The 13,401-nt window shown below is 44.8% G+C and overlaps 1 protein-coding gene across 6 annotated transcripts in view; it reads left to right on the top strand.

Annotated features, from left to right (window-relative positions):
* PRR5L (proline rich 5 like) overlaps positions 1 to 13,401 on the top strand; it is a 172,098-nt gene that overhangs the window by 120,823 nt on the left and 37,874 nt on the right. For all 6 annotated transcript variants that reach the window (XM_058663162.1, XM_058663161.1, XM_058663164.1 and 3 more), the window contains one exon: positions 8,328 to 8,376. In XM_058663162.1, coding sequence (XP_058519145.1) covers positions 8,328 to 8,376 — 49 coding nt within the window. The remainder of the gene's footprint in view (positions 1 to 8,327; positions 8,377 to 13,401) is intronic.

Raw genomic sequence — 13,401 nt, 5'->3', positions numbered from 1 at the left:
CAGCCCAGAATAAACCAAAATTCTCAGGTTTGGGAGCACATGTTTCTGTGCCTTCTATCATCTGAGCTCTTTACCTGGGTGAGAGTGGAGACAGGTTTTCCCATCACTGAGACTCAGATATAACTGAGAATGAGAAAGACATTCTAGGCATCTATATGACTGGTATGGAATGGCAGTAACACAGGTGGTGGTTTAATTTGCTGGACCACAATTTTGAACTCTCATTCTCATTTTTTCTATCAGTTATGTCAATACAAGTATGTGTCAAAAGTTTTGCGCCAGGTTCAATAGAATTGACTTAATAGGGCAGCATCTGTGTGCAAGGAGGCAGGATCAAGTTGACTAGCAATGTAACCATGGCCAAAGTACCTCATTTCCCTGTTTTTCCTTTATGTCATGGGGATGATTATAATGGCACCAGCCCTATGTGATTGGGAAGATGGGATAATGTTGAAGTGTCCTTGATATAAGAGCAGGTACCTAATAAATGTTAGCCATTATTCTTCTTCTTATTGTGAACACTTCAGAATAATAAAGTGATAAATGATGGGCGAGCCCCACGCATGAGAACACAGGACACCGTGATGAATTTCTCCATACTCAGTACCTTATAAAGATGTCTCCACAGTTTAGATGAGGTGAACTTGCTTTGAACTAGAGTGTTTGGAATTCAAGTTGAGGTGAGGCTGAGTTCCTAAAAGAGGAGCCAGCTGTTTGAACTTTTTGCAGAGAAAGGAGCAAGATGAAATGACTCTCCCAGCTCTTCATTTTACTCGAGCCAAATGGCAGTGAACTTGGTGCATTATCCGTGTCTGGTGCCAAAGCCTACATCTGCTTCCCCAGTGCATCCACCCCAGACCGCCTTGGCTAGCTCTCTCATTACAGAGTTTGTATGCATCTGAGAAATATTAATTTATCCAAAGATTATCCAATGCCAAAGAAGACCAGGGAAGTACATGTTTATTACAGGTTAGCCCTTTCTTGTAAGGTGTGTCATTGATAATAATCTACGTTTTAGCCAATAGACTTTCAAGTAGCTGTGAGGAAAAACTTTGAATTGATGATGGCCAGGTTTTAAAACATAGTATTGGATTCAGACACAGATGTCTCTATACTTACAGAATAAGTGCATCAGAAATGTCAAACCTTGATATATCAGCCAATTGTCTTTAAGTAAAAGTCAAGGCATGTGGTCTGTCAATATGAAAACCATAAATCAGAATATTTTCCACTGATACTGCTTTAGAGAAAAAAGATCTTTTATGCTCTTCCTTAAGGCGAACAAATGACCTTTCAAAGTAGATATTTTCTGGCTAACTCCCTAGTCATCATAGTCTGTGATTCTGGTGTCTCTTGATTCTATCTGTCTTAGTTTGGATGGATCTTGGATGCCTTCTTGTTTGAGTTCTCTGTGGGGCAATGAGGTGGTTTTGCTGCTCCTGATCTGTCGCTGCTCCTGGTGAGGCTGGCTGATTTTGGCAATGGGGACAAGACTAGGTTAAAGGTTAGATTTTATTCGTCTTCCAAGAATTAGTGGCTAAGCTCTTTGACATAGGAGCACATTGTTCATGAACACTGTTCATTAACCTATTCCAAGAATCGTATGTGACCAGGAGGAGCTAAAAGAGTGTGTATGTGGCGGGGGGGGGGGGGGAGGAAAGGGTTTATATTGATAAGTTCTTACGAGGACCTATGCAAGTAGCTGCTTGACAAAGCTATCTTTTTGATTGGGGTGTGTGTGTGTGTGTGTGTGTGTGTGTGTGTGTGTGTGTAAAGGAAAGTTTGTGGCATGCTCTGTCTTATCCTGGCCCACCTTGCAGCTGGTGATCCTTCCTGGGGGAAGCTTGTTCGGTGGGACAATGGCAGAATACTGCTAGCACTGTGTGGAGGTCAGGTATACACTTAGGCTCCTGAGAAAATGATGCCTGCGTTGACATCTGAAGGAGGAGCAAGCAGAGAATAAGCAGAAAAGGCCACTGACAGTGTGACTCTGTGGCCATGAACCACTCCATGCCCTCCGGCTCCCTAGGTTTTTTTCTTTGCCGAAATAAACGCTCGGTAAAGAGGTTTCTGGAAGCCAGAAACGAGTGATCTGCAGCTGTCCTGAAGCAGGAAACACCCATTTTTCCCTCTCCCTCCAACCCCACCCGCTGCTTCTGTTCTTGGCAGGGAGGTGGCAGAGTGAAGGAAACCTCAGAAACTGAAATGAAACAAAAGGTTCCAAGAATTGTGTGTGATCGGATAGATTTGAGTTGAAAGGGGTTCCTTCTGACTCAGTTGGCACCTGAATCCAGCAGGGAAACCCAGCTCCGATTTGTCCAACTCCTTCAGTGTGCTGACTGTTGTGGATTCCACAGCTGGAGGAAGAGTCATACAGAAGGGAGGGCAGCCTGGAGCCTGCTGATAGGCTATCAGAGTAGCCCTGCATGAAGTGGGATCCCATGAGATAACCATTATACATGCAGTAGCTGTCCATGTAGCTTGTGTCTGGGTCTGTTCTGAGTGCTTTATGTGAGTAAGCAACTTGTAAAATGTGCCACCCCCCTATGAGACAGCTCTCGTATGTCTGAGAGATGAGGACATGCGCACAGAGAGGTGGAGTAAAGGTGGATAATCATCTAGTTTGACCATCTCTGAGTTGAGATTTGAACCCCAGACTCCTATGTTTATAAACTTTCATGTGCAGGCTGCAAGAGGCACACACAGAGCTGGTTTTGTGTGAATTTAGGTCCAACTTCCCTGGGCACAGGCTTGCTGGAAGATTATGAGGATAGAAGCGTTGTTCTCTGAAGACTGTACTTTGGGGGAAATTAAGCTGAGATCCTATTTTTGAGGGCACAGATGTTTCTGCCTGAATATGTGTTAGTGCCTTATACCTACTATGGTTCTCAACTATGGTTGAGAAACAGAATTGACCTGGAAGCAAGCAAGGGTCATTTGAGGGAAGCGAGCAATCCGACACTGAAATAGGGCTGGCCCCATGTGGCATTTGGTCAAAATGCTGTTTAGAAATGGGGACTTTTCCCTAAGAGTACAGGTTTCTGACTCCTGGGAAGTTCAATTCTGGTTACTCTGGAGCCATACTTGTTCATACGAATCCATGCAGGGGTTGACTTTAGAGGAGTTTTCCCTTTCCCTCCTCGATCACATGCACTTGCTTCCATCACATATCTTAGTGGCTTGTCTCTGTTGGCCCCAGGGGTAGGGATGGGGAAAAGAGGCACCCTGCTAATGCTTGGGTTGGCTTCGTGAGAGCTGGAGTCTACCAGTATGCTTACCAGGCATCAGCATGTTTTTCTGCAAGGTGAGGGTAAATCCCTACCTGTAAGACTGTTGGAGAAATCTGTGTGCTGCATGTATGCCAACTAGTGCAGCATGTGCCACATGATTGGGAGTCCAAGAAATAGCCACTGCTGGTATCTTCCATGTTTCTCACCTTCTCCACTGCCACCCGCTGGGATGTAGACACCAGAGACGAGAGTATCAGCATTTCATTCCAATCGGGGGGACCCCTCCACTGGGTTCCTATTGAATGCACCATAGGTAATGAGACCATTTCAATATCTTGAAATGTGTCCTCTTGTACAAGCAAAATGGGTGCTCTTCAAGGAACTGAGTAACCAGCTTAGATGACACCGATGAGAAAAAGACATGGGACATAGGACCTAGAACGATCCTCATGGCTCCTGAACTTGGTGGAACTTGTGATGAGATAGGGCGGAAGGCATGGACCTTTGAGGGAGCTTGGGGCCACCCCTACTTGAAAACTATCACAGAAAAATTAGATCACCAATATGCCTATCCACATACATCCTGTTAAACAGCATCTGTCTACAAGCTGCCTCATCGTCTTTTACCTCACCTAGAAAGGGGCTGTCGCAACAATAGGAACTATCCTGTCTTGGGTCTTTCCCTGTGTGCAGGGGAAATTATAGCTTATTTCCAAGGTCATTCTTCTGTGTCACTTATATATGGTTTTATTTCATTGAAAGAGAAAAAAATGCATTTTCAGGTTCTCTTTTCAAATGCCCCTAATATCTAGAGCTGGAGCAGGCCAAACCTAAGAGCCCAGAACACTACTTGGGTCTCTCACATGGATGGCAGGGACTTAGGTACTTGAGCCATCACATGTTGTCTCCAGAGTGCACATTAGCAGGAAGCTGGAGCCAAAGTGGAGGTGGGCATTGAACTCAAGCACTTTGATATGGGACGCAGGCTTCCCAAGCTGCAGCTTCACCTCTGGGTTCTACCTGTGCTCTCTGTCTCTTTTGTCCTTGCTTGCCCTGCCTGTGGTCCATGAGGTAGTATCTCTTGACCTTCAAGCCTGTAGAAGTAGAGGAGACATGAGGGGGTGAGAATATGGGTTTCCCCTCCTTAGTATGATTGATTCTGGCTTCTGGCTAAACTTTATGCCCTGTTTCTCTTTTGGTTGGGTTATATGTAAATGTTACCTTCCCATTACTCTAGCTCCTCAGCTTCCTTCTCTGGACTGGTGCTGTGACTTGCAGTAATTGCTAGCCAGGAAATTCTGTGTCCAAAGGAAACCAGGCCTGAATATCCAATAGATAAAGCAGGTGCAGCAGGGCCACCTGGACTGAGCTGTGGCTTTCATGTTCACCTCCAAATCCTAGCAATCCCTTTCTCCACTTGCCTGCTTTTCACTCTTTTCTTCTGGCATCCAGCACTATGTCCAACCCATGGCAGTTCTCAGTCAAGAGTTCAGACTTGAAGAATGTATGGCCTCCTATTCTCTATCAGTTGCACTTTCCTTTTGGGAAAGGGGAGGAGTGTGTGATTCCTACATGGGACATTTTCTGTTAAGTCCCATAGGTGATGGCAAAGCAAGATGGGGCAGAAAATCCCCTTTTCTCTGTCCCACTGAGACAAGGCTAGAGTTTTTGAGAAGCACCCGGCTTGCTGTAGACAAAGCATGAGCAGAATAAACACAGACACTAGAACCAGATGGGAGACATGTGCTGTGACTCAGTTGTTGTCCAGTCCTGACCTGCGTGGCTGGCAAGACTGCTAGACCTCCATCCCCGGCCTCCTTTCCTCCCCTCACCATGCTGTAAGTTCCAGCGGTTCTCAAATTGCCAGGCTGAGGGGGGTCTGAATGGCGGAGTTTACAATGTTTGTTGGCACAACTACACTTGCCGATGCCCTGCTCTTGCTCAGAGATTCAGGTTCCTACTCTGGTGTCAGCTCATCCTGCTGCCACAACCTTGTTTATTATTGTTAATTCAGGAATCTCTTTAAAATCTATTTTTGAATAGGATTGTGTTCAAAAACAGACTTATAACAAGCCAAAGAGTGGAAAGTCTTCCACTTCTGTGTCCCAGAATGCTAGTAGTTATCCAGTATTCCCACTGAGTTTCTATGTCATATGCAAGGGCCCTATGTGGACACATACACCAACAATATGGCATCCTTACCTGAGGTCCATGAGCTGGACTGGGGACTGAGAGGGTAGTAGGGCATCTGCAGGGTGATATCTACATCCAAGGGCAGAAAATAATGTTGGCTCTATCTCTTTGTTGTCCTAGTGATTTTTAAGCAATGACTTCTACTTCTGCAATCCCTTATGTGATCTAGTGTTTTCTATTCATGATTTCAAAACACACACATGCTTTGGAAATCAAGGTGCAATATTCATATGTTTTGGATCAAAGGACCTGGAAACCAAATCATGAAGTGAATATAGACTTGAATAGCTAGTTGTAAGAGCAGAGCTGTCAAATGAACTTATTGATATCATTTACTCACTCTGCTGTATCTTCTTCTTCTTCTTCTTCTTTTTTTTTTTTTTTTGACTGAATGGGACTCAGATCTCTTCCAATCATTACTTAAGTACTGCTTAAGTAGTGATCTACTTCCTTTTGTGTTGTCACAGTTGTGTAGACTTCTATTTGTTACTAGTTCTTTGTCAGTGCTTCACTGGGGCATGTGTATACTGATTTATATATTTTGCCACCAGTGAAAAACCCCATACAGATATGCAGGGGCCCTGTCTGCCTCATAACGAGCTCGGACAGAATAAGACACAATTTTTTGAGAGTCATCTAAGAGTAATGTGAAGCTTACAGATTTCCCTTTGCAGGACATCAGAATCTTCACTTAAATGATCAGCTGGGGATATTTCTGTTCATATACATCTAGTGGAGAGAGTTTGAATTTGGAGTTTGATGAAAGGACTAATGTGTGGCTCTCATGCACCTGGTTATGTCAGACACATTTGAAGTATCTGAGTGGAGCATCTGTGTCTCCTTGCAGAAGAACTCATCTTCACCTTTAACAGCATGGTGTATGGCACTTCTTCAGAGTCTCCTTTGTCTTCCATCAGCATCTTTTCATCCCTGAATCATCTGCCTGTAGCTTCATACTCTGTTTTTCTTAGTGTTGTGACACTAGGAGAAGTTTATCCATTGATTCTACTGAACACTGTGTTTTTCAGCAGTGCTCTGAAGAATTCTGGCCTTGGCCAAGGCCTTCTGTGGCCCTGGCTGCACTGGAAAGGTACCAGGCCTTCAGCCTCTGTTCCCCAGTAGCAGAGAGCAGAGGGAAGCCTCTTGGATTTCCCGATTGTGTAACAACATGGTGTGCCCTGAGAACGACTGTGAAATGCCCCAGGGAAATCCTGCCTTGGTTAACCGCATCTAGCCCCAATTCACGATTATCCAGTCCCATCTCACCATTATTCCATTGGCAGAACTCCCTCTTCTGTGTTGTTCTAAGTGCATGTTTCTCATTTTTTACCTTAAAAATCCCCCTTTTTATCTCTTTCTCTTTCAATATTACAGGCCCCTAATTTATGAGCACAGTGTTTTTCCAGCCTGGGTTCCTTGCGACCTGGAATCCACCACCTGCCTTGATCTCAGGTCTGTGTCAGTCCCTCAGCATCACGAGGATGTGAGACACACTTGGTGAGCTCTGTCTTGAGATACCCATCATTAATACATACCCTTCTAGTTTTCCCTGTAGCATGGCTTTTCTGCCAAGGGCTCCCCATGGCCACAGAAGCTTTGTTAGAAAGCATTCCTTTCTGCCACAGTCACAAAGCAACTGACTCATCACCTCTTACAATTTCAATGTCTCTGTCTGCTTGGATCTGCCTGACAGATTAGTTTCTTTTTCTTTCTTTTGAAGGTTTCTTTATCTGAAAGGCAGTTAGAGGGAGAGATGGAGATCTTCCATATGCTGGTTCACTCTCTGAATGGCCACAGTGGCTGGAGCTGGGCCAGGCTTAACCCACGAATCTTGGAACTCCATCTAGGTCTTTCCACATGGGTGACAAAACCCAAGCCCATGGACCATTTTCCACTGCTTTTCCAGGCTAATTAGCAGAGACCTGGAGTGAAAGTGGAGTAGCTGGGTCTTGAATCCATGCTCATATAGGATGCTGGAATTGCAAGTGGCATGTTAACCTGCTTAGCCACACCACCAGCCCCAAGGCTACTGTATTCTTGTAACTTTCCAGGAGTGACTCATCTGTTCTTAGAGCTTTCTGATGAAGGGCCCCACAACCTACAGCAACCATGGTTGTGCTTTCTGTCACAGGGAAAGGAAGGCATCTCCTTGCTCACTGGGTGTTTGCAGCTTTCCAAGGCTCATTCTTGTGCAGAAATCTGATCATGGATGTTTTTCTTCCTTTGTCTCCATCCCATTGTGTTTATTTTCTGCATATAATGATCCTATTCATCCTTCAGGGATGTGTTTGAACACACTTTGAAGGGAGTAATTATCGTTTTTTAAAAAGCCTGTCTTTCCCCTGATGTGGTCCCCTGTGCACCAAGCTGGATGTCCAGAATATCCTTGTGAGGCTGTGGAAAGTCAAGTTGAGTTTTCAGGGAGTCTTAGGTCGGACACTGATGTGTTTCTAGGCCTTTCCGAGCCTGTTTCTTTGTCTGCAGAGAAGGCATGGAAATCCATCCCCTGCCCACCCCAAGACACGTAATTTATGATGTGTAATACAAGAATCTGTAATAGGTATGCTCGAAACTACAAAGTGCTCTGCTGATGTGAAGGACTGCAGAATGGAGGCTTTCTCTTCCTTGCTTTTGTTTTGCTTCCGAGGAGGCCGGGTGATCTGGCCAGCCCCTGTCCACTCTGTTAGAATCAGGATCGCTGCACCTTGAGATGCAGGATTGCTCTTGAGATGGACATTTACATAGAATGAACAAAGGACAGAACACCTGGGGTGTCTGTCCTTGTAGCTCCCTAACAACCGTAGTGGGTGCGGAACCTCCCCCTGGGCCTCTGGTCAGGGCATCTGGGAGTAGGTAACTGAGCTGTGCCATCAAGGATGCTACACTGTGTTTCTCTCTCCCCAGGCGGCTGCTGAGGAGTGAACTCGGATCCTTCATTACTGACTACTTCCAGGTAAGCTGTGTGTATCTGAGCATGCATCATTACCATGCTTGTGGATCCACATACCTAAAGGAATGGCCAGTACTGCCCTTAACATTCATTCAGCACCCAACATTATATATGCTGAATCCCTACTCTGCTGAGAGCCAAAGTGTGGGATCACAAGGGGGCGGCTGGCAGGTAACAGTATAGTTCTGTGCCACAGTTTTTAGGCTTTCTGGTCTTGGAATCCATCTATGTACTAGAAATTTATTGCTTATTTAAGATTTTGGGGGCATATTTTCACCATTTAAGAATTAAAACATGGAATAGGAGCTGTGAGGAAGTGGGTAAAGCTGTCACCTGTGGCACCAAAATCCCATACAGATGCTAGTTTGAGTCCCACCTGCTCCACTTCCCATCTAGCTCCATGCTAAGGTGCCTCGGAAAGCAGTGGAAGTGGTGGAGAGATGACCAAAGCTCTTAGGTCCCTGTGTGAGACCTGAAGGAAGCTCCTGGCTTCAGCCTGCCCCATCTTCATTCACGATGATCTGGGAAGTGAACCAATAGATACAAGATTTTTCTCTCTGAGATGTTTTATAATGTTTTAAGTCACTATCACTTAATGGAAAGGTAAGTGACATTTCCATGAAAAGCAGAATTTTCAGAGTTATAAAAGTTAGCATGAAGAGTGGCATTGCTTTCTGTACTTGCAAATGGCTGTGCACAGATTCAGCATCCTGTAACACGGCACACAGCCTGCTTACTGGAAAACTCCACTGTGTGCTCATGGAAAATGTGAGTGTGCATTTGACAACTGATCTAAACAAAATATTGGCTATGCTTAGATTTTCTGGTTTTATTAGACTTCCAGGAAGCCTGGAAGTAGGTTTGATGTATGAGAATGGTGAGAAGACCACAAGGCTGAGATGAAGATGAGAATGACAATGATATGGTAATTCAGCCAGAACTTTCTGATGTAGTCAGCCACAGGTCTGCCTCAGTTGGCTTGGTGTTACGAAGAAACGTGGATCTTTTGAAAGGCCTGTGGAATTCCCCTAGTGACTCCAAACCACACTTTAAGAACTGTTCTGGACACACCCTGTGATGCCTCATATATGCTGGGTTTTTTTTTTAAAGACCATTTATTTTAACAAGGCTGAATGACAGAGGGAGAGAGGAAGGGAGACAGAGAGAGATCAGTTGATATTCCATCTACTGTTTGATTTCCCAAATGCCCCCCAAAAAACAAGGCTGGGCCAAACCAAAGCCAGGAACCCAGAACTCCATCAAAACTCCAGCTCTACTACTTGGGGGTTAGGGGACTAAGGGCTTGTGCCAGTATCTGCATGTCTCCCAGGGGCAACATTAGCAAGAAGCTGGATCAGATGCATGTGTATCTGTGACTCCAACCAGCACCTCGATATGGGCTGCAGGTGCTTAACTCATTGCACGCCAACCGTGGGACCTTGAGCAAGTTGCTTTGCCTCTCTGTTTTCATTTCCTTTCCTGCAAAGCAGGAATAAGTGGACCTCATGGTCCAGGGTTGTTATGAGGACTGAATATCCTGCGATTTATAAAGTCCTTCGTGGTTGGCATAGCATGAGAGAAGTGTTTGTTGCATTTACATTTACAAAGGGCCCTAGCTCAAGATTCTCAGGGGTATTCCATCCCTTTTAATGGGAGAATACATCTATAGCACTTAGCTCCAGATTGGTGATGTTCTATAGCCCAGGGGGAGAAAATGGCCTTTTCAGATAGGTTAAAGATATTTTAGGTTTTCAAAACAACACCAGACATCCTTTATTTTTCTATGTAAAATTCAGGATGCTTCAACTTTTATGTGCACTTTAACATTTGAGAAAAATGAAAAGTATCAATAAGTAACAGCAGCCCCTCTCTCCTCTTACACACACACACACACACACACACACACACACACACTGCAAATGCTCTAAACCTGGGCAAAATAAGACCCACAGCAGCCAGAAGACTGGGTCCCATAGCTTGAGAGATGACAGTCCTTGTACAGGAAAGACAAACATGAAGATTAAGAAAGAGATAATTGGTCAAACTATGAGTCACTCTGGTTGCTCTGCATACTAAGGTCAGTCAGTCCCTGTCTTGCTCTTGTCTCTTGCTATTGATTGGTTTTTAAATCCAGCTATGGAGAAGTGGTTTTTCAATCAGTCCTGGAACGACCTGCTGGGCTGGGTACCTCCCTTCTTGACATTTGAGAGACAGAGCTTGGTGTGGTTTCCATCAGGTTTAAATGTCAGTTGTCTCTTGGCATTGGGGGTTGCCCAGGGGATGGTCAGGGAGAAGCGTTTGGGTTGGGCCTTGTTGATCTTGGCAGTCTTGAGGCTTTCAAGGGTGGTTAATATGGCTCAGAAGGCATGCCAGAGTTTCAAGCCAGTAACCACTTGTTATTTTCTATTGGGAGGGTAATCAGAGAAGCTACTTGGTGAACAGGGAGCCTCTGAGATGTGGGTGGGGACTGGTCTTCAGAATTTTGAATATAGGGTTTTCCTTATTTATTTAATATGCTATACTGCAAAGAAGACTCTCCTAGACTGTTTTTTTTTCTTTTTTTTCCTCGTAATGTAGGCTCGGCATCCTTCCTTCCTTCCTTTCTTCCTTCCTTTTGCCTCTTCCTTTCTTTTTTTTTCTCTTCCTCCTCCCTCCCTTTCTTCCCTCTTCTCTTGCTTTCTCTCTCCCTCTTCCCTCTCCACCCTCCAGTCCCTACAGTGTCTCCTGGCATACAGTAGGCACTCAGTAAATCTTCATAGGACAGGAGGAGGTACTGAGTACCACAGACACCATAAATAATTTTAGGGAACATACCCAATGGCTACAAAATGTTTCCCTCTTTTATTTTTCTTTAGTTCTTATGCTTGTGCCAGAGAGAGTCTTGGATGGTGCCACTGTGTCTTCTGCTATTCCCCAGGACTTGGCAGCTTCTCTTGTTGAAAAAAAAGAGGGAGCAGGCCTTGAACTTAACGTCTTTAGCTAGAGACACCATCTAGTTAGGATTTCGTAATGCTATTTTTTTCATCACTGAGATTCACTATGACAAATGCTGCTGTAGTTTCCTTTATAAACACATCTGCATTTTTGAAAAAGTGGATTAACTTAAGAAAAACAGTGTGCAAAAGATAATATAGCTCTGGCCCCATTGGTGAAGGTGGCTTGGGAGAGATTCATGTTTGGATTTGCCAGGCATGGCTTGAAAAGGAGTCGATTCCACAGCTATTCGTTCTGCAGATCCAATCTCCATGGAAGGCGGAAAAACCCAGGAGGTAGAAGGCAGAGAGTTTAGCCTTGCCTCCAACTCTCACGTGTGGTTTCAGGGAGGAATGTCAGAAGAGGCTGAGGAAAGTGTGTTTCTCCAGTTAAGGGCTGGGGACACAGGATAAGCAGATCTGGGCTGGACTGGGAAAGCACTGACAGTGTGCGTGAGTGCATGAGTGTGGTCTTAGAATGGGCTTCCTGGGTGCAGGCTCCTTGATGCAGAGGTGCTGATGGCTGCCTCCATGCAAGTGCATCCAGCACTGGCATCGGTTTCTCCTGGGACCTGGTTCCTCAGCCCAGAACTCTCTGTGGTTCTGCTTTTTCCAGTTAATGTTTTCATCATGCAGCCTTAAAGCGAGACCCGCAAAAAGAATACCCTTAGTGAAGAATAGTATAAATGACTAAGAGGGGCAAGAAAATGGGGCTTATTCTATGGTTTCACACAGAGACGATGACCCCTTGGATTCACAGGAGCCTTAGAGAGGTTTTCATAAGGCACTGATGGGGACAATACTGACATTTCCGGCATTGAGTTTTCTTCGCCCTCTGTCTTGAGTTGTGTCCAGAAGGAAAATGAAGGTTTTCAGGAGGAGCACTCTGTCCTGGCGACAGATCTGAGGGATAATTGGTCCTTGCAGCTTTCTAAACTGACGATGTATGTTCCAGATGCCTAGCTAGGATCTTCAAGGTTTAGGTTGCTTGGGGGAGGAATTGTACATAGCATTTTCAGCTCTTCTGCTGCTGCTAACTACACTCTGTTTATTAAAAGCCTGTCCCCACATCCAGAAACTCTAGTTTTTCGTTTTGAAAGTAGAGTTCACCTTGATAAAGAATTCAGCCTAGAGTCAACATGTCAGAATGTGTTCCTATCAGAAAGAAGGGAAAGTTGTCCACCACCACTGAAGGTCCTGGATGCCTAGAGGTGCTTGACGTGTCTATGCTTGTGTGCACACACATACATACGTATATGTGCATATGTGTATATAAATGTGCATATATATATATATACACATATAATGCAGACTTATTCCATGTAACTTATTATCAGAGTGTTAAGAAAGAGCTGGTAGCCCATGACAAAGAGCTCAAGGCAAAGACCCATTTGGAGTGTCCTGGTCAACATGGACTTTATCATTATTAAAGATTTATTTTTGTTTGCAAGGGAGAGTGAAAGATCCTCCATCTACTGATTTACTCCCCAAATAGCCACAATAGCTGGGGCTGGGCCAGGCTACATTCAAGAGCCCAGCACTCCTTCTAGGTCTTCCACATGGGTAGTAGTGGCCTAGGCACATAGGCCATCCTCTGCTGCTCTCCCAGGCATCTCAGTAGGAAACTGGCCTGGAAGTGGAGCAGCTAGGACCCAAACTAGTGTTCCCGTGTGGGATATTGGTGTCATAAGTGGTGGTTTAACATGATGTACTGGAATACCAGTCCTCAACTTGGGGTTGTAAGGGGTAGACAGTTCAGGGATATGGATGTATATACACAGGTACGATGCAGCATTGCATTAAGACACTAATGCATGGTAAGGAATTTAAAAAGAAGAAGAAGTCGTCCTGATGTAAATACGCATTCTAGAATTCATAGCACGTTTGGGGGAAGGGAAGAGAAGGGAAGGGTGAAGCATGTGACAATAATTTGTGTAGCTTCCAAACTCAAAATGAGTAAAGGGAGATGTTTTAGCTCTTTTTTGACCATCCCGGGAGGGTTTCTGTGATAAGCAGGATCCCCAAAATGAAAAATAGAGGTTGTGAGGTAGGCATT

The sequence above is a fragment of the Ochotona princeps genome, chromosome 4 (assembly GCF_030435755.1).
Source record: "Ochotona princeps isolate mOchPri1 chromosome 4, mOchPri1.hap1, whole genome shotgun sequence".
Taxonomy (NCBI): Eukaryota; Metazoa; Chordata; class Mammalia; order Lagomorpha; family Ochotonidae; genus Ochotona; species Ochotona princeps.
This window is presented reverse-complemented; position numbering and strand designations above follow the sequence as displayed.